The 22,770-nt window shown below is 39.1% G+C and overlaps 1 protein-coding gene across 1 annotated transcript in view; it reads right to left on the reverse strand.

The window, feature by feature from the left end:
* The window catches only part of SUCLG2 (succinate-CoA ligase GDP-forming subunit beta), a 299,815-nt gene that overhangs the window by 139,163 nt on the left and 137,882 nt on the right, over window positions 1-22,770 (reverse strand). Inside the window, exons 5-7 of the mRNA XM_054594876.1 lie at window positions 22,167-22,319; window positions 21,367-21,456; window positions 12,682-12,778 (exon numbers count right to left, since the gene is read on the reverse strand). Of these exons, the coding sequence (XP_054450851.1) occupies window positions 12,682-12,778; window positions 21,367-21,456; window positions 22,167-22,319 (340 nt within the window). The remainder of the gene's footprint in view (window positions 1-12,681; window positions 12,779-21,366; window positions 21,457-22,166; window positions 22,320-22,770) is intronic.

Genomic DNA, 22,770 nt, shown 5'->3' on the forward strand with positions numbered 1-22,770 from the left:
AAAATGAGTGAATGAATGAAGTTGATAAATGATAATAAAAAAGAAAAAGAACTTTGCTCCTAACTTGGTCACAGTTGAATGAATTACCTCTGGCACTTCAATTGGACAGGCAAGTAAAACAGTTAAATTCTCTTTGACTAATGAAGAGTTTATTTCATTTCAGTAAGTTAGGTCATTCTGGTAGCCATGTGTTGACTCAGTGTGAGTCCCACTTAGCGGCTGATCTAGGCATGGACATGTGACCCAAGCAGGACCAATCAGAATCACCTGAAAGTTTGCTGGAGCAGCTTCATGAAGACTGGAGCCCTCTGCAGCAGCCTGGCTGACAAAGCACGGATTCAAAGGCAAGCAGGGATGAAAGGACCAGAGAATCCCCGATTCCCTTCATGACTTAAGCCAGTCCACCCCTTAGACTACACTGTTAGATGAGTAAAATAGGTACACCTCCCCTACTGGGGACTTTTTCACAAAAACTAGGTTGATGGAGGTTTCTTATCACTAATATCCATTATAGTCCTAACTGATAGTCACTAAACCACTTACAGTCAGTAGTGACAAATCATATTCTTTGATTCAGGTTATAAATCATGTTAGAAAAAATTATTCCTCGGCAGCAGTTCTTTCTCGATATCAAAAGTGTCCCATGGATGACCTAGCAGCACAGATGTATAAAGGCTATTCCTCCCATTTAACCCCGCATCATCTGTAAATATATGACCAACCACCTGGATTTTTAAAAATGTTCATCATCAAGCAATGGAAGACTAGAAATCCTCTTACAAAGATGCTCTTTATAAGTGCATCTTTGTAAGAGAATTTTTTAATTTTATAATGAATAAAATTAAAGTGAAAATGTTTGGTGTGATGCCTAGTTCCTTAAACTTCTAAATTTAAAGGGTAAGTATTAAATCAAAGTTTTAATGTGAAAGCTTATATGTTCTGCTATTACTGATCTAAATGAAAAAATTAAAATTTAAGATTATCGATACTGCTAAGATATAAATGATTGCTTTTACAGCTCCTAAATAAAGGACTGCTTTAGGGGATTATAACAATGATGAAGATCAATTTGTATATTTGGTCATTAATCACTGTTTCCTAATTGGGTTTAATTTGACTACTGTTCATTAGAGTTATAAACCAACATACACATTTAATTGTGATTAAATTCAATAGCTGACCTTTTATGGTACAATGAACAAATTAATAGCTAGATAATTTTGCTCTTAAAAATATCACATAAGACTTATGTTCTAATGAACTGTATACATGGAATGTATTTTATGATGAGTCCTTCTATAAAGCTCAAGAATTTTTCTCTCTCTTAACAATGAGAAAGAAATCTACAGATACCACAAGGTTTTACAAATACCCAGTAAGAAAAGGTTCTCACACCTATTCCCTTCTGCCAGACCACAACCTGTGACTGCCAACTTCCCAAAGGAATGAATGAATATAGTATTACAGCCTAATTTTTATCCCACTCCATGGCTGAATTTCCATTTTTTTTAATATGAAATATCCAGGTTGCTTGTCCATCCTAGTTTGAAAAGCAATACCTGATCTTTAAGAATGTATATTAAACTTACTTCTCTTTCATTTCTTGGATTTAATTATCAGCCATTCAATGCAGCATGAATTCTGACAGTCCCAAACTTGAACTACTTCTAGAACAGTCAGATAAAACTAAATTAATAGTTTAAGGGGAGGTGGGGAAGGCAGCTCACTATAGCCATCCTGGCATATTAAAATTAACACACACACTGCAGTGAGAAAAGACATGGGTTCGAATCCCAGCTACAGCAACTAATTGCTCATGGGGGAGTTACATTATTTTTTTAGTCCTCCATAAAATGAAAACAACATTCCTAGTTTTGCAGGGTTGCTCTAAGTAATAAAGAAGAATACAAGTAAAAGTTTATCATAGTGCTTGACATAAGAATTCAAAAGAGTGTTTTTCTCCTTCCCTTCCTATCTATATGATGTACTAAAGATATTTCACAGCCAATTTTAAATGTTTTTAAAATATTTATGAATAAGGTAGTTTGTTTATAAATGACCTACCACACATTTATCTGGTGGTCACTTGTGTAAAACATGAAAATATATTTTTTTCAATCAATTCCTAAACACCAGATCTTCACCTATCCTAATTTGAAATGTTACATGGGATACATTAAAAAAGGAAGATGGTGGAGGAGAGAATGGGAGTCATGCTAACCTCCTCCCAAGACCAAACTGGAATTGTGACTAAATAGTGGAGAAATCACCTGGAAAACAATGGAATGATAGTGGGAGAGGAGCCTTGAAGCCGCGGACAGTGGATTCAACTCTCACACATCACAATGGGTGAGAAGTGTGGTGAAGGCTCGAGAGGGTGGGCTGGGCGCCCACGGGCACCAGCACCAGAGGGACATTGAAACGGCCAGTTGGATCCCCCTGAGAAGAACAGGGTTTGAACCATAAACAGGGACCCCTAGTCTACAGCAGCTAAAACCAGGAAAACGCACAGACAAAATGCAACCCCAAAAAGCTTAGGGGCGCTCTCTGCCAGAAACAGGTGGCTGGAGATGCAAAGAGACATATAAAGGGCCAACGCAAAAGTTTGCAGTGGCAGCCGCCCTCCTTGATCTCAGGGCAGAGCTGGCAGCAGAGTGGGCTGATGCCTAGGAAAAGATTGGTGAGGAAAACTTTGTGAAGAGAACTGAGACGGTGGCCAGCAAAGCCCCGGTGATAACTCACCTCCCACTCTGCAGCTACCATCTCGCTCAGGCATAAGGGAATCAATTAACCTGCATTTTGTGCGCTCCACACACAGCTTGTACGTGTGTGAGCTAGGGGGCTAAGTGCAGACAAGCTGGAAGAAATAGCGGATTCCTGGCCAAAGGGGTCACACAGCTGCATAGAGAGCCTTGAGGAAAGACTAGAGACAGAGGCATTGGGGAGAGAACAGGAGGAGGAACCGGGGAGTCCGGATGCCCTCCCCATTCTGTAGTCTCCATTTTGCACTGGGAGGAAGCGACCCAAAGAGGCAGAAGCAGGGCACAGACGAGCCAGACTGCCCGCAATTACAACGCGGTCCACAGAAATAGTGGATCCCTGGCCAAAGGAGTCACAGAACTGCCCAGACCCCTGAGGAGAGACTGGAGCCAGAGGTGTTGGGGAAAGAACGGGAGGAGGAACCGGGGAATCCGGACTACTTCTCCTTTCCATAGTCTCCATTGTGCGGGAACAGGCTACACCACTAAAGAGCCAAAAGCTGAAAAGCACACAATAGACAGCCCAAAACCACCCAGTGCAGGCACGCACACTCGTGCCAAGTGTCCGGCAAGGGTTGGCGAGCGTGTTTGTGGACCTGCGCGGGCTGGCGAGGGTTCCAGCAGATTGTGGCCGACAGGGCCTGCGAGGGAGTGGGCAGATCGGTAGGGGCAGGTGTAAACCGACTTGAGAGGGCCCCCGAGTGCAGAGTGGTCTGCAGAAATATGGGATCCCGGGACAAAGGGGTCACAGAGCTGCCCAGAGTCTCTGGAGGAGAAACTGGAGACAGGATTAACTGGAGAGTCCTGGAGCTGACTTCCTCCCATATCCGTAGTCCCCATTTTACGCAGACAGGCGATGCACACAAAGAGCCAAAAGTGGGGAAAGCACACAACAGAAGACCCTAAACTGACCAGTGCCGGGGTGCTCGCCAGACTCGAGGGCCAGATGAGTGCGTGAGGTCACGAATAAGCCTCCTAGGCTGGGACAAGCATGCGCGAGCCCAGGCCGGCCGGGGAGCTCGCTCAAGGAGCCAGCCTGAGAGTGCAGAGCGATCCACAGAAATAGCGGATCTCTGGCCAAAGGGGTCAAAAAGCTGCCCAAGCAGGAGTCAGACACAGACAGTAGACTCTTGGAAGGCTCAAACAAATGACCCAAGGTCATATAGGGTCAACAACTGACATCATTAGAGGCAGGCCCAGAAAGAAAAGTAAAGAAAAAATAAATAAGTAAATAAATAAAAAGACCCGCCTACTACCACAGAAGTTTAATTCACAAAGTCAGGAAATCTAGAGGGATCAATCAAAGCAGAAGCAAAAATAAATAAATAAATAAATTACTTAACAGACTCTCAAAAAAAATGGGAAGAAAAAGAAGTTCCCTCCAAATGAGTGTAAAAGGGGAATCCCCACAGAGAAAGCTAAATGAAATAGAGGCAAGGAAACTATCAGATATTGAATTCAAAACAATGGTTCTAAGGACCCACAATGATCTCAGCCAGCTCAAAGATAACTATGAGAAATTGCAGAGAAATTATCAGGAACTTATGGCAAACTATATCAACATGGAAAAGGACACAGAAACTATCAAGAAGACTCAAGAGGATGTGAAGAATACCATGTCTGAATTGAAGAACACAGTAGAAGGAATCCAAAGCAGGTTGCATGAAGCCGAGGATCAAATCAGTGAGATGGAGGATAAGGTAGAAAAAAGCTCTCAGAAATAACAAGAAATGGAAAAAAGACTCAAAAAGAATGAAGAGGCATTGAGAGAAATGCAGGAAACCTGAAACACAATAATATCTGCACAATAATATCAGCACGACAAGATATGCCAAATGACGAAAAAAAAAAAAAAAAAGATAATAGGGATACGAGAAGGAGAAGGAGAGGAGCAAGGGATAGAGAACCTCCTCAAATAAATAATGATGGAAAATTTCCCCAATTTGAGCAGAGAGAAGGTTTCAGGAATCCAGGAGGCACAGAGGGCCCCACTCAAGAGGGACCGAATGAGCTCAACCCCAAGATACATCATCATTAAAATGGCAACTATCAAAGACAAAGAGGGAATTTTCAAGGCAGCAAGGGAGAAGGGGAAAGTAACATACAAGGGGGCCCCGATACGCCTAGGAGCTGACTTCTCAACAGAAACACTACAAGCCAGAAGGGAATGGCAACAAATATTCCAAGTCATGAAAAGCAAGGATCTACAAACCAAGGCTGCTCTACCCAGCAAGGCTCTCAAGTAAAATAGAAGGGGAAATAAGGAGTTTCCCAGAAAAAGGAGGGTAAAAGAATACATCTCTACCAAATCGGCACGACAAGATATGCCAAAGTGACTGGTTTAAGATGAAGGAATAGAGTGAGAAAGAGAAAAACACAGGTACAAAGAGAAAAAATGAATAGGTTTCTATCAGTAATAACTCTCAATGTAAATGGACTAAATGCCCCAATCAAATGACACAGGAGAGCTGAATGGATAAGAAAACATGACCCACACATATGCTGCCTACAAGAGACCCACCTCAGAGCAAAAGACCTACGCAGATTTAAAGTAATGGGATGGAAAAAAATATGCCAAGCAAATGGGCAAGAGAAGAAAGCAGGAGTTTCAATACTTATATCAGACAAAATAGATTTCAAAACAAAGGTCATAAAAAGAGACTCAGAGGGGCATTTTAAAATATTCAAAGGAAGAATCCATTAAGAAGACACAAACATTACAAACTTATATGCACCAAACATAGGGGCTTCTAAGTTAATAAGGAAAATCTTGGACAACTTCAAAAAAGATATAGACAGCAACACACTGATAGTAAGGGATTTCAACACCCCACTGTCAAAAATGGACAGATCTTCCAAACAAAACATTAATAAACATATTGTGGCGCTGAATGACACACTGAATTGAATAGACTTAACTGACATATATAAAACCTTACATCCCAAAGAAGAAAAATACACAGTCTTTTCAGAGTCCAGAGTGCTAACCATTATGCCAAAGAACCCACTCACACATTCTTTTCAAATGCTCCTGACAGTTTTACAAAGATAGACCACATGATAGGACACAAAGCAAGCCTCAGCAAATTCAGGAAAATTGAAATAATACCAAACTTTTTCTCAGACCACAAGGCCTTGAACCTCGAAATCAACCTCAAAGAGAAAGTTCAAAAACTTGCAAACTCATGGAGACTGAACAGTACACTATTAAACCATGAATGGGTCAATAATGAGATAAGAGAAGAAATCAAAAATTTCTGGAAACAAATGAAAATGAACAGACAACAGGCCAAAACCTATGGGACACAGCAAAGGTGGTCCTGAGAAGGAAGTTCATGGCAATACAGGCTTACCTAAAAAAGATAGAAACATTTCAAATAAAAGACATAACACTACAACTTCAAGTACTGGAGGAAAAAAAAACAAATAAATCACAGATGAAGTAGAAGGAGGGAAACAGTCAAGATTAGAGCAGAACTGAATGACATAAAGATGAAGGGAACAATTCAAAGGATCAACCAATCCAGAAGCTGATTCTTTGAAAAGATAAATAAAATTGGCAAGCGTTTAAGCAGACTCATCAAGAACAAACGGGAGAGGACCCAAATAAATAACATCAGAAATGAAAGAGGAGAAATAACAACTGATACCACAGAAATACAAAGGATTGTCAGAAACTCCTATGAACAATTATATGCCAAGAAATTTGAAAACCTTGATGAAATGGACAAATTTCTAGAAAAGTATAATCTAACACTGAAGGAGGAAGAAACAGCAAGCTTGAACACATTGATAACAGCTGGTGAAATTGAAGCAGTAATCAAGAAACTCCTGACACATAAAAGCCCTTGGCCGGATGGTTTCACAATAGAACTTTACAAAATATTTAAAGAAGAGCAAACTCCTGTCCTTCTCAGACTATTCCAAAATAATACAAGAGGAGGGAAGACTCGCAGACTCTTTCTATGAGGCCAGCATCACCCTACTCCCTAAACCAGGTAAAGACTCTACAAAAAAAGAAAACTACAGGCCAATTTCACTGATAAACATAGATGCTAAAATCCTTAAGAAAATATTGGCAAACCGCATCCAGCAATACATTAAAAAGATTATCCACCACGATCAAGTGGGATTCATCCCAGGGATGCAGGGATGGTTCAATATACTCAAGTCAATAAATGTAGTACATTACACAAATAAAAGACAAAAACCACATGATAATCTCGATAGACGCAGAAAAAGCATTCGATAAGGTACAGCACCCATTTATGATCAAAACACTCAGTAAATTAATGAGAATAAATGGGGCATTCCTCAACATAATAAAGGCTATATATGAAAAACCTACAGCCATCATCATACTCAACGGGCAAAAACTAAAAGCTTTCCCACTAAGATCGAGAACACAACAAGGATGTCCACTTTCACCACTACTCTTCAACATGGTATTGGACATCCTAGCCACAGGGGTCAGACAAAAAACAGAAATAAAAGTCATCCAAATAGGAAAGGAGGAAGTAAAACTCTCATTGTTTGCAGATGACATGACAGTGTACATAGAAAACCCTGTAGACTCTACCAAAAAAATACTCAACCTAATAAGTGAATTTGGCAAAACAGCAGGACACAAAGTCAACATTCAGAAATCAAAGGCATTTTTGTACACCAGCAATGAAATAGAAGAAGAAAAAATACCATTCGATATAGCAAGAAGAAAAATAAAGTGCCAAGGAATAAATTTAATGAAGGAGGTAAAAGACCTGTAGGCATAAAACTATACAACATTGAATAAAGAAATTAAGGAAGACACAAATAAATGGAAGCATATACCGTGCCCATGGATTGGAAGAATTAATAAAATCAAAGTGTCCATACTACCCCAAGCAATTTATAGATTCAACGCAATCCCTATTATGATACCAATGTTGCATTTCACAGAAATAGAACAGACATTTCAAAAATTTATATGGAACCATAAAGGACCCCAAATAGCTGCAGCAATTTTGAGAAAGAAAAACAAAGTAGGAGGGATCACAATACCAGACATCAAACTCTACTACAACGCCACTATACTCAAAACAATCTGGTACTGGCACAAGAACAGACCCATAGACCAGTGGAACAGAATAGAAAGCCCAGAAATAAGCAAAGGTCTATATGGGCAACTAATATTTGACAAAGGGGGCAGAAGCATAAAATGAAGCAATAATAGCCTCTTCAACAAATGGTGGTGGGAGAGCTGGATGGCAACATGCAAAAAATTGAAATTGGATCATCAGCTGACACCATACAAAAAAATAAACTCAAGATGGATAAAAGACTTAAATATAAGTTGCAACACCATGAAAGTCCTGGAGGAAAACATTGGCAGGAATCTCTCAGATAATCCCACGCAATAATTTTTTCATCAATATGTCTCCTAAAGCAAAGGACATAAAGGAAAGAATAAACAAGTGGGACCTCATCAAAATAAGAAGCTTCTGCACGGCTAAAGAAAACATCAGCAAAATGAAAAGGGAGCCAACTGTATGGGAAAATATATTTGCTAATGATCCATCAGATGGAGGTTTGATCTCCAAGATATATAAAGAACTCACTCGACTGCACTCCAAGAAGACAAATGATCCAATCAAAAAATGGGCAAAGGACCCGGGCAGACGCTTTTCCAAGGAAGAGATACAGAGGGCCCAGAGTCATTTGAAAGGATGCTCAGCATCACTAACCATCAGAGAAATGCAGATCAAAACCAGCCACCGTGAGATACCACCTCACAGCGGTCAGAATTGCCATCATAAACAGATCAACGAACAACAGGTCCTGGTGAGGCTGTGGAGAAAAGGGAACCCTAGTTCACTGTTGGTGGGAATGCAGACTGGTGCAGCCATTGTGGAAAGCAGTGTGGAATTTCCTCAAAAAGCTGAAAATGGAACTGCCTTTTGATCCAGTGATTCCCCTGCTGGGACTATGCCCTAAGAATCCCAAAACACTGATTCAAAAGAACCTATGCACCCCAATGTTCATAGCAGCACAATTTACAATAGCCAAGTGTTGGAAGCAACCTAAATACCCATCAGTAGATGACTGGATAAAAAAAATATGGTACATTTACACAATGGAATACTATGCATCAGAAAGAAAAAAAGAACTACTAAACTTCGCGACAGCATGGATGGAACTAGAGAGCATTATGCTAAGCGAAATAAGCCAGGAGGCAAAAGACAAATACCATATGATCTCACCTATAAGCGGAACCTAACCAACTATACAAAGATACAAGGAATATAAGACCAGCAACACTGAAAGGAAAAGAAATGAGCAGAGACAAGAGGGATTGAGGGAGGGAGGGATGGGAAAACGGAAGGGGAAATGTGAGGGTCAGGGAATGTGTAGCAAGGTCTCATGGACAAAGCAAAGGAGAAGAACTGAGGGAGGGAAGGGGGTGGGAGTAAAGGAAGGTGGTGGGGGGAAGGCAGTGACAAATGAATTTGAAAAAATAAAGAAAGTAAACATTAAAAAAAAATAAAACGAGAACAAAACAAATAGACAATAAGATAAAATCTATACCTTTCCTGGACTACTGCTGTACCTGGGAAAAGGAACTACACTTTATGAATGCGTCTGACATGGGATACTTAGACACAAATACCAATCACCTCACTTGGCAACTACCCCTTTGGAGAAAAAAGAAAAAAAGAAAAAGAAAAAAAACTATAAGGCTTAGCTGAGGTATGTGGCCAGGAAAGCTGATCCGGAATCTGAACCCCCTTCCCAAACACCACCCATCATGGTGTCTGACAGCACTTTGGGAAGGGCTGGGGAAATGACCAGATGCTAGGGCAAAGGTCTACTGAAGGACTTCTGCCCAGTGACCACACGATTCCCTCTCTCACCCAGGGGCACAGTGTAAATGAGTCACAGTGTACTCTTTCTTATATTTTGCCACCTCTTGACAGAATTCAGGGAATCAGGGAATGGGGGAAGTGGAGAGGGGTATTCACTGTTGTTTTCTTTGTTCGTTAGTTCAGTTGTACTTGCATAGGCAGCACTGAATCAAACATGAAAACACACACACACACACACACTCACACACACACACACACACACACACACACAGACTTCTGGCCAAGAAGGAGGCATAAGTACATACATTTTGCCTCCTCACACAACCAAAGAAGAACAAATTTACAAACAAAAAACAACCAGAACTGCCAAAAAAATTAACTATATGGAAGTCCAACATTCATCCAGACAGGCAGGAAGGTTGAAAATGGGCAGCCTTGGAAGAGAGAATTTGTGGTAAGTTGTGGCTGAAGGACTGAACAGGCAAGATGGCAACTGGCAGTCTCACATTTGCGTGTGGATAAACCAGGAGGAACAAAGGGGAGTGAGACAGACCAGGCAACCTACGGTTCCAGCACGGGAAAAGAAAGCCTCAAAATCTCTGGCTGTAAAAACCTGTGGGGGAGGAACTCCCAGCCTCACAGAAATGTTCATTGGAGAGACCCCCAGGGTCCTAGAATATATACAAACTCACCCACCTGGGAATCAGCATCGGAAGGGCCAATTTGCTTGTGGGTAGTGGGGGAAGTGACTGAAAGCTGGCGAGAGCATGCCAAGAGCCAAGCAAGCGGCACTGTCCCCTCTCAGACCCTTCCCCTACATACAGTGCCACAACACAGCAAAGTGGGTTGCCTGGCCCTGACGAATACCCAAGATACCACCCCTTCCAATATAACAGGTGCTCCAAGACAAAGAAATATAGCCCAAATAAAAGAACACATCAAAACTCCAGAAAAAAGAACTAAGCAACAAAGAGATAGCCAACCTATCAGATGCAGAATTCAAAACACTGGTAATCTGGATGCTCACAGAAATGGTTGAGTATGTTCGCAAAATAGAGGAAAAACTGAAGGGTATGCAAAGTGGAATAAAGAAAAATATACAGGGAACAAACAGTGAGGGGAAGGAAATTGGGACTCAAATCAACGATTCGGAACTAAAGGAAGAAATAAACATTCAACAAGAACAGAATGAAAAAACCAAGAATTAAAAAAAAAGGAGAGGCTTAGGAACTTCTGGGACAACTTTAAACATCCCAACATCCTATTCATAGGGGTGCCAGAAGGAAAAGAGGGAGAGCAAGAAATTGAAAACTTATTGGAAAAAATAATGAAGGAGAACTTCCCCAGTCTGGTGAAGGAAATAGACTTCCAGGAAGTCCCGGAAGCTAAGAGAGTCCCAGAGAAGCTGGGCCCAAGGAAGCACACACCAAGGCACATCATGATTAATTACCCAAAATTAAAGATAAGAAGAAAGTCTTAAAAGCAGCAAGAGAAAAGGAGACAGTTACCTACAAAGGAGTTTCCATAAGACTGTCAGCTGATTTCTCAAGAGAAACCTTGCAGGCAAGAAGGGGCTGGAAAGACGTATTCAAAGTCATGAAAGCAAAGACCTACATCCAAGATTACTCTATCCAGCAAAGCTATCATTTAGAATGGAAAGGCAGATGAAGTGCTTCTCAGATAAGGTCAAGTTAAAGGAGTCCATCAACACCAAGCCCTTATCATGTGAAATGTTAAAGAGACATATCTAAGAAAAAGAAGATCAAAACTATGAACAGTAAAATGGCAACAAACTCACAATGATCAACAGCTGAACCTAAAACAAAAACAAAAAAGCAAACTAAGCAAACAACTAGAACAGGAACAGAATCACAGAAATGGAGATCATGTGGAGGGTTATCAGTGGGGAGAGGGAGGGGATGAATGGGGGAAAAGGTATGGGGAATAAGAAGCATAAATGGTAGGTACAAAATAGACAGGGGGAGGTTAAGAATAGTATAGGAAATGGAGAAGCCAAAGAGCGTTTACGTATGACCCATGAATATGAGCTAAGGGCAGGGGTGGGGGGATGCTTGTGGGAGGTGGGGTACAGCGTGGCGGGGAATAAAGGGGAGGAAATGGAACAACTGTAACAGCATAATCAATAAAGTATACTTTAAAAAAAAAGAAAACACACACACACACACACACACACACACAAGCCCCATTCACCTTGGTCTACAACTGGGTTGTATTTGCATATAACAGATCACCTCCTTTACCAGTCCAATGGCAAATCCCTATTTACTGACTACCCACAACATTCTAGGCAGCCTGCAAGACATTGGGGGTAAAATGTACTAAAAAAGACAAGGTTCATAGAACTTATTTTCTGGTATCACTACCTTATACCCCCAATCACATGCACATACACAAGCTCTGGATATTGAATTAATAAATAATATTATTTAATTATTAATGTTAACTAATGACTATTGAGTTTTTACATACTTTCTATATGCAGAACAAAGTACACTGGTTGCGGATGCTGAGATATAAAACAGTTATTCATACTCTAAAAGTACCTGATGAATAAGAAAAATCTTTCCCACAAAAATGCCTCCTTCTAAAGTGGAAGCTCACAATCAAGTAAGGTGAAAGAGCTGGATGGTGGGACATCAGGGACTTCACCATGACGGTATACAGCCAGCAGGTGACACAAATGAATTTATACAGAAGCAGGTAAACTAAAAAGCTTCAAGTGGGTCATAAAAGCAGGTACATTCATTACACCCAAGTGCAGTGGCTCCTGTTCCCACCCAAATCTTTACCCTAGTGGTTAGCCTCAAAAAATAATGGGGTGCTGGAAAATGTACATCTCTAAATAAAACAAGCAGTCTCCTCTGAGGCTTGGAATTTGGTTATGAACAAATTCAAGTGCCGAAGTGTTCAACTGCATCATGGGACCATTTGAAACTACAACAGAAATTAAATTACCAAAAGAAATTAATGCAGAGCTGCTACTACAGTCTTTTGTACAATTTAATTTATAGTTTGCATAAATAATTATAATCATTTGTTTTCTCTTATTTTTTTTTTACCTTGTCCTTCTGGAGTTTCACCAAAGGGATTCACTTCTACCTGAGTAGCATCAATTTTCAGGAAGAGATTATACAGCTTCTTAATTTGATCTGCAGCCTAAATGTGATCAAGTGAAATGAAATTACACCAAAGTAGTAAAAGAACATTTATTCTGCTGGATTAATGAAACATTACAATTAACATGCTATGTCTTTATTTTCTGTTAGGTTTTCTGAAGGGAAAAACAGAAAAGCATAATTATTTTAATTTCCACTGCTATCCATTAGAAGGAACTGCTCAACTTTCCTACAATACCACAATCAATAAAGACTGTTATCAAGTAAACAAAATATTTTCAGTATGGCCTAAAAGTGCTGTTAATCTTTTCATAAATTATCATGTCTCTATTAGCTGAACTACGCCACAATGTGAGCTACAATCTTTAACACAAACAAGTTTCATTTAACTAAAAGGTAAATATGATTTTGAGAGTTTATAATGACTAGGTTTCCCTAATTATGCTGAAATAAAAGTTATTATATCCATCAATCCAAATCTATAACCTGTGAAACAACAATTATTGAGTGCCTAATTGAAACTGTTGCAAGAAAAGATGAAAGTCCTAAATCGTGCAGTTAATAAACAGCAGTTCACACAGAAAACATTTTGTCCCAAAGGCATAACCACAGAGAGCAAGAATGTCCGAAGTTTCCCCGATGTTATGCTCTGCTTCATTTTTCCCACTCTGCCTGAAGTTCACTCACTCATTCATTTTCAACCAAGATTTATGAACTGCCTGTCCCAGCACACTGGCACAGTGTGAACCGGGGCTCGGGTAAGAAGGTGTCATCAATGAGGCACGACAGGGCCCTGGAAGGTTCATAGCTACAGTGTACACAGCCTGGAGCATCACAGAACACAGCCGTGCAGCCATAGCTGAGTGTCAGCCATCAGTCTCATTCCTGATTCTATCTCCTTTCCTAGTCATGGCTTTTGCTTTGCCACATTTTTGCTTATCATTCTAGCCCTATACAATTTGTCCTTAGAAACGTTATCTGGCTTTTTCCCATCTCCACTCTGTATATCGGAGCTGACTCCTGAAGGCTGAGTTTCTAAAGCTCTTGGGCTCAGCTCTGCGCGTGGGAAGCAGCAGTAGGAGCCAGCAGGGCGGTGGGGCGGGGAGGGGGCGGGACACGAAGCAAAGCTGGGGTATTTCCCCCCCCCCCTTTCTCTCTGGGGCAGCATCTCCTGATCTGACTTTATCTCCTACCAGACAGGCCCATCAGGGCTCTAGCTTCTGTATTCCAGTGCCAGTAAACCACCGTCTCCCCTTCTTCCCCAAGCATGCAGGTAACAACCAACAACTGCCTGTTGTTTAGCTCTACACTGCCTCTCTGTCCATTCTAAAATATCTGAGCTCTTACAAAATCTAAGTATCTGTGTAACCAATTCCTCAGAATAAAATTCCACTGGGGCAAACACTGAGAGTGGTTTTTTTATTCCAGTACTGACTGAAGAACTGGAGATGAAATTCCTATTATTTTATTTATTTTACGTATATTTGTAAACTTCCTTAAATCCTAATTTGAAACCCAGTGGACATATATAAACAAAAATACATAAGGAGTAAAACTAAACATTTCTTAATATTAATTTTTTGGGGGAATAGATAATACATACATGACACAAAATTCCCAAGGCACATCAAGTTCTCCCTCCAAGCCCTCAGACTCCCTGGCCGTGCAGCTCCCACTCAATTCCTGTGGCAGCCCCCTGACCACTTGGTGCTACACTGAGAGATATTTTATACATATGCAAGCATGTATATTTTTCACTCATCTTCTTTAAAAAACCAAAACTGGTTTTATACCTTCTTTCTTTTCTTACTAGGTTTTAAAGGGCCCTCATCCACCACACAAATAGAAGGATCTTATTCTTTTAAAAAATGGTTGCATAATATCTTATTGTATGTATGTATCACAATTCATTTAACCTGGATCTTTAATAATGGCCACGTGGTTTCCAAAAGTCTAACATTTCTTCAAATGCTACCTGACCTATCTCCACATGGACATCATACGTGTGATTAAACACCTGCAGGATAACTTCCCAGCAGTGGAATAAAGAGGGCTGTGGGCATTTTAATGATAAAAGATTATCAGAAAATTTTCTTGGTAAAAGCTGCCACTGATTTCCCCTCCCACATACCAGGTCCACGGAGACTGCTGTTCTAATTATAACCATCAACTATCTGAATCTTGACCAGTGTGCCAGGTGAAAATTCGTATTCCATTTGTAGTTTTAATTTAAATTACTCTTATTAGGGAATGAATTTCAGTATTATTCTATGAGCTTAAGAGACATTTGTATTTCCTCTTCTATAAATTCTGCTCATTTTTCTGTTGAGATTTTAGGGTTTTTTTTTATTAACTGATGAGGTGTTTTTACATGAAGGAAATTGACTATCTCATATCAATTGCAAATACTTTTATTTTATCTTTCCCCATGTTTTTGTTACTTCTGCCACATGGAAATTTAATAATAATAATGTCTCTTTTTTTCTTTTATAGCTTCTGACTTTGTGTCAGACTTTAGAAAGGCTGGTCCCACTTTGATTGTTAAAACAATCGTTCCATTATTTTTTCAAATACTCTTTAAAATTTCCTTTATTTAATGTTTACTTTCTAAAAATCCAAACATTTTATTTGAGTCACAGTGTAAATCTGATAAGTAACACATTTTTTAATATTTTTTGGTACTTTTAAGGGTTTTCTAAGTCATCAATATGCTTGCAATGTGAGCTCCCTGAGAGATGCATGCTGTCTGTCCTGGACACCACAGCATCCACTATACCCATAGAGCCTCTGCACAGGGTCAACACTCATAAATACTGCTGGAAGTAACGATTAAGAATAAGGAGAAACTACATAAGAGAAGTAACTTCTGGATGCATAAATACATAAGATCTTATCCCAGCTACTTTAAAACTTTTTTTAACTACCCATAAAATTTATGACCTCAACCATTTTTAAATGTACTGTTCAGCAATGTCAAAAATATTTACATTTTTGTGCAACCAAGCTCCAGAGCTTTTTCATCTAGCAAAACTGAAACTCTGTACCCATTAAATAATTCCCCATTTCCCTCTTCCCCAGTGCCTGACAAGCCCCAATCTATCTTCTGTCATTATGAATTTGACTATTCAGATACCCCATGTAAATGGAATCATACCTCTTTATCTTTTTGTGACTGTCTAATTTCACTTATTGCAATGTCCTCAAGGCTCAGCCATGCTCAGCACATGTAAGAATCTCCCTCTTTTTTAAGACTAAACAACCTTCCATTTTATGTATATACAACATTTTGTTTATCCATTCATTTGTCAATGGATACCTGGGTCACCTCAAAAATTTTTAAGCCTATATCAACCAAACTTAGAATGAAGCCTGAATTTTCTGCACATTAATGCCAATGTAATTATATATTAACATAGCACTTGTGGGGGAGGGAGTCTCTGCTGTTGTAACTATTTATTCTTATACAAAGAAGAACTATAAACATGTTTTGAGCAGCACTGAAGCATAATGAAATCTTGTAAAATCTACAAGGGATTAGCCAGCCTGCCTATTCCACAGACCATACACTAACAGGCTATGAAGGCTGGGCGGGAGATGTGTCAGTCTGACCAGGTGTAAAAGTAGGAAATGGCAGGGCCGGTGGCAAGCTGAGGTTAGTACTCCTGTTTTCTAAATGTGTTCAAATTTTAAAAATAAGATGAACATTAGTCAAAGAAAACATTCTGCTGGGTAACTTACAATCAGCCAGTTTGCTGCCTAAGTTCATAACCACACTATGCAGAAAATGTTGTTTTCTTTCCTCTTGCCACCAATTAATGTTATTTTAAGGTTGTTGTTTTTTAACTTAAAGTTAAGGTTGTAACAAACTAAATAGTTAAAATGCCTAAAATCAAATATCTTTGAGATCATATGTTTGAAACCATGACAATTTATATTAAGTATCTTTGAAAATGTTTAACATGTTAAAAAAAATTAAATACTTTTCTTGCATTCCAGAAACTAGTATCACCAACATTCATGTATAATTCTTAAAGCTAGCCAGAGGTACAAATCACACCTAGGTGTTAGTAGGTTGGTTTTAACTTGGCCCATTGGATTATTTCATCAGCTTCAATCCCAGAGGCACATGCTGATGACTCATGGTGCCAATGTTCTCAGAAATTAATAACATAGATGGTAACTGAGACACACTTGAGAAACTTGTGAGCTTTTCATCATATTCAGGTGTATCCCATGGCCTTAGTCTTTTCAACCCACTGTTGCCGAAGTAAATTTTTTTAGAAACACATAAGTGGTAGTTTTTATGCAAGGCGACATTTATTTTTATTAAAACTTACATCACATTTTAGAGACAATAGGCATGAGTCACAGGACAGATATAATTAAATTTACAAAATAATCATTTTCTATGTCGTTCATCCATGAGTTAAGTACCTCCTCCAAATGCCTAAATCACATCCTAGATGAAAATTAAGTAACTTTTCAAAGTCATTTTGAATTGATGGGGCTCCCAAGATACTATTTCTTTATCAAAGGATAAGCAATTGATAATCTTGATCATCTGTTTTTCCTTCTCAGGTGCCTCCTCCACTGGCTTTCTGGAACATTTCACCAATCGCTATGGCTTGAGGAATTATCATAAAGCAGAGATCCTTAAATCTACAATTCCCTGAAGCTCCTATGCCATACATTCCACTTTGGAGTCTACAAATATAACCAGTATCCCTAGATGAATAAATCCTAACACATCTACTACTGAGATCACACTCTCTCTCCTTCATATTCTCCCTTCCTGCGGGCATTGCCAGTAGGCTGACAACTACCCACAGAGTCCCTGCCCATGGCTGTTATTCATCTCTGTGCCCCAAGACCCAGCATGGTGAGTAGCACCCACTCAATACTTCTTCTAACTTGGCTGAGCAAATGAAGATATAAAGCCTTTCATGTAGTCGGCAATGAAAGAAAATATATGAACTAAACATGTAATTAAAAAATATAATGACAGTTAGCTACTAATGACCCCAAGAACTTGCATGTTCATCTTCCTTCCACAGGAAACTCATTTAAAACCTAGCATGTTTGGGGCACTCAGAAAACACAATTCAGATATTTAACAGCTATAAATATCTCTTAATATTCTCTTATAATTTATTGTGGGGCAGATGTGTCTTACACTGTACTCATATTATTACTGCCTTCTCTAGAACTCTGCCATTTTACCTCCTGCACTTTCAAACTGTGTGGTCGACAGATTTGGCTCACTCCAGATTTATTCTCCTGAGGAATCTCTTCAAACTGAACATCCCTGATGTGCCATTTCACTTATTCATGCACTTAACAGCTGTTTCTTGGGCACTTAATATATCTGCAAAGAATGCTCTTGGCAACACAGCAATGAGAAAGTTAGTAAAAGTCCGTGCCATGGTGCACACTGGATCGCGAAAAGGTGACTGCAAATGACTAAGAGCACTACAGATGTTTAAAGGGACATGGAGAACATTAACAGAGTGACTAAGCACATGTGGAGCTTACTGCAGGACAGGGCAGCTAGAGCACAGTGACTTTTCAGAGAGTGGTGCCCAGTGACCACCACACCTGCACAAGGAGCCTCTTAATAAATAAATAAGATAGTCATGGCCTCATACTCAAGAGAAAAAACCAAACACTGTAGCCCTTACTCAGGGGTCATCCAGCACCTGCCTGTCAAAAGATCACTACCCTGGCATCTCTTTGCCAGTCTCAGAAATGGCAATTAGTTCCTCTAGTTGTTCACTGAATTCTGACTGTGTCTTCTACTGAGGTTTAGTCCTGGATGATCCTGTCACTTTGACCTCCTGAATTTCTTGCTTTCCAAGGGAAGCTTTCTTCTGATCTTTAAGTAAATGCTCTATTCTTTTAATATTTTTTAAAAAATGTATTGAATTTATTGGGGTGACATTGAACAATAAAATTATATAGGTTTCAGGTGTACAATTCTATAATACATTATCTACATATCATATTGTGTGTTTACCACCTAAAGTCAAGTCTCCCTCCATCACCCTCTATCCTCTTCTGCCTGCCCTACTCCACTTTCACCACAGTAATCATAATACTGTTGCCTGTATCTATGAGTTGTTTTTTTTATTTTGTTTTGCTTAATTCCTTCAACTTTTTCACCAGCCCCTCAACTCCCCTCCCATCTGAGAGCTGTCAGTCTGTTCTCTGTACCTATGAGTATGTTTCTATTTTGTTTGTTTATTTTGTTCATTAGATTCCACATATGAATGAAACCATATGGTATTTGTCTTTCTCTGACTGGCTTATTTCACTTTGCATAATATTCTCCAGGTCCAATCATGTTGTCGCAAAGGGTAAGATTTCCTTACTTTTTGAAACTGAGCAGTATTCCATTGCGTAAATGTACCAAAATGTTTTTACCCCCTCATCTACTGATGGGTACCTGGGCTGCTTCCTATTGTAAATAATGCTGCAATGAACATAGGAATGCATATATTCTTTCAAATTACTGTTTCAGGTTTCTGTGGATATATCCCCAGCAGTGGAATCGCTGGGTAATAAGGCAGTTCCAGTTTTCATTTTTTGAGGAAACTCCATACTGCTTTCCACAGTGGTTGCACCAATCTTCATTCTCACCAACAGTGCATGAGGGTTCCTTTCTTTCCACATCTTTGTCAACACTTGTTTGTTGACTTATGGATGACGGCCATTCTGATAGGTGTGAGGTGATATCTCACTGTGGTTTTAATTTTTATTTCTCTGATTATTAGTGATGTTGAGCATCTTTTCATGCATCTATTGGACATCTGTATGTCCTCTTTAGAGAAATGTCTATTCAGGTCCTCAGCCCAGTTTTTAAATTGGATTTTTTTTTCTTGGTGTTGAGTTGTGTACATTCTTTATCTATTTTGGATATTATAACCTCTTATCATTGTATCATTGATGTATCATTGGCAAATATGTTCTCCATTCTGAGGGTTGTCTTTTCATCTTGTTGATGGCTTTCTTTGATTTGCAAAGACTTTTTAGTTTAATGTAGTCTCATTTGTTTATTTTTTCTTTTGTTTCCCTTGCCGGAGGAGACAGGTCAGAAAAAATATTGATACAAGAAATGTCTGAGATTTTACTGTTATGCTTTCTTCTAGAATTTTTATGGTTTTGAGTCTAACAGTTAAGTCTTTAATCCATTTTGAGCTTATTTTTGTGTATGGTGTAAAAAGGTGGGTCTAGTTTCATTTTTTGCACCTATCTGTTCTATTTTTCAGACACCACTATTGAATAGACTATCATAGCCCATTGTATGTTCTTGTCTCCTTTGTCAAATATTAATTGACTATACAAGCATGGATTTATTTCCAGGCTCTCTATTTATTCCATTGATCTATGTGTATTTTTATGCCAGTAACATGCTGTTTTGGTTACTATGGACTTCTACTATAGTTTGGTATCAGGTAGTGTGATTCCTATAACCTTGTTCTCCTTTCTCAAGATTGCTGTGGTTATTCAAGGCCTTTGCAGTTCCATATAAATTTTTGGAATATATGCATACTTAAAGTCTTATTCTGCTTCACTCTTTCTATGACTTGCCTTATTGTCACTCTAAAACATATAGAAATAGAATCAATCAAAACAAAAAGTATGGAGAATAAGTAAAAAGTACAATATCTACTGTTTTATTGGAGAAATACTGCTCAACTAAATGAAAGAAAACATGTTGAACAATCCTGGAGCCGTAGGGGAAAAAACACTCGCAGAGGTACACACATATACATATAGGATTCACTAAGTTCTGATTTAGCTGTGGGACAAGGAAGCTGACTGTGAAGACATGCAGTCAGGCTCCATGGCTGGACCAAGAGTAGTGCTGGACTGTGATGCCCAAGACATCACAGTTCCTAAGGGAGAGTAACTCAGAGTCTAATTTTTCTGTCTTTGAAGCCAAGGGATATAATTACTAAATTTGGCATGTTTTAAGCTGTTTTCAGTAAAATATCACCTTAATGCCATTAATACTCATCTCAAATGGCCTTCAGCTATGAAAGAATAACAGTAAGTGATTTGTACTATTAAAAACAATAATAACTGGCCTCTCTGGATTACTGAATTAGTACTTTCACACATCAGTGCACTCAGTCCTCACAGTAACCCTCTCAGTTGGGATTACATCATCCCCATTTGACAGATGATGAAACTGACATTCAGATGGGCTGAATCACACATGTGCTGGGTTGCAGTACAGGGTTCAAACTCAGGTCTGCTTGATTCAACAGCCTGTGCTTCTAATTACTATATTGCCTTTTATAATTCATGGGTTGAAGCTGCAAGCTATGAAAAAGATGGAGACTAACACACATAACAAAGTATTTGTATTCGCAGTAAACACACATATCTCACACCTACACATGCATCAAGATATATACCTACACACACACACACACACACACACACACATCATAAATACCCTCTTTTGGAACACCAGAGAAATATTTTCATCATCATAAACAACTGGAGGAAAAAAATTATAATTATCTCATCGCTGGGTAATCACAAATATTAGAGACAATTAAGCAAGTTTTCAAATGTTTTCTGAAACAAGTTAGACACACTGGCCTCCTATCGTGTAAGTACCTGGTTTTTTACAGGCCCAAGGAAGCCTAGATTTTCTGCCATCCGCTGAGCTTGGCTGTCCTTTATCCCATCAATAATGTCAATTTGCTCCTGGTAAAAAAATGAATCAAATAAACAAAATTCAGATATTCAAGTAAGAAAACTTACAACTTCAAAAGAAAATACTTCCTATAAATTTGCAAATGAGTGAATAAACCTTTCCAGAGGTTTGAGTGGGGCTAGCACACCTGCCTAGAGGGCAAGTTTTAATTAGCAGACCATCTATAAAATAGCCTTTCCAAAAACTATATAATTCTTCTGGGTGGCATGCTGACAAGATAATCGGATGCCAGTTTTCACTGTTAATTACTACACAGATGGCACTGACGAATATTTCGTCAGTTAATTTTTGTGACATCTTTTGGAAGCCTTCCAAAGTAAGGTTTTCCAGCCTAATACTAAGGCTGCATTACTAAGCCGGCCTGTAAAGTCTCAGTTTAACTTCCAAGGCGGTTAACTTAAATATGTAACACTGGTCAAAATAACTTTAAAACCAATCACCAAAGTATCAGTGCTTTACATAAAGTGGTTCAAGAAATAAATGTCCCACTTTTTTAAGGAAAACAAAATCACTTTAGAAATGAAATAATGAATATTTCTGCTAGAAATTTTTAATGTGATTTTTTTGATACTAAGAACAATATCTGCAGACCTCAAATACCAGAAGATGTATCACTACCAACCTCAGACTTCACATTAATGTTTAACAGCTTCTATGGCAATCACTAATGAACACAGAATAGCCAGAAATCTAAACATACCTTAAAAATAAGTTCTGGATTTGAAGCCGCCACCTCTTCAATGTCCATGCCCCCCTGGGGGCTGCCCACCAGGATGGGGCCATTGCAGGACCGGTCCATCAGAATTGCAAAGTAGGTTTCCCTGGAGATGTCCAATGCTTCAGCAACCATCACCTACCACATTAGCAGGAAAGTCCAGTGAATTCAACATCAAACTGATTTCCACTTGGAAATCTATAAAAACTTGCTACACAAATCAACAGCTCCATTTTCAGGCTTTTAAAACCCAGTGAATTAGCTTCCAGAGATTTTTGTGAGCCCTGTTCTCAGGGTACACCATGCCCATTTTCACTTCCTTAACTGATTCTGTTAATGTATTCAAGTGAGAGTTATTTGTTGGCCTCAAGGAACCTTCCCACTTTAATCATCTTTTTTTCTTCCTTGAGAAACCCTGACACTTAAGAAAAACTCCAGGGAAACAGCTGTTATTTTAATTTGAGGCACTAACAGTACATATATATTACCACACTGATTTTCCTCAAATTGCTCTGGTGCAAAACCAAGTCTGGTTGCTAAAAGATTCTTTTTACGGTATGCCTGACGCTTCAGATGTTTGTATACTTTG

Source organism: Pteronotus mesoamericanus, unplaced genomic scaffold (genome assembly GCF_021234165.1).
Source record: "Pteronotus mesoamericanus isolate MK-2021 breed Mesoamerican mustached bat unplaced genomic scaffold, CSHL_Meso_final scaffold_54, whole genome shotgun sequence".
NCBI lineage: Eukaryota > Metazoa > Chordata > Mammalia > Chiroptera > Mormoopidae > Pteronotus > Pteronotus mesoamericanus.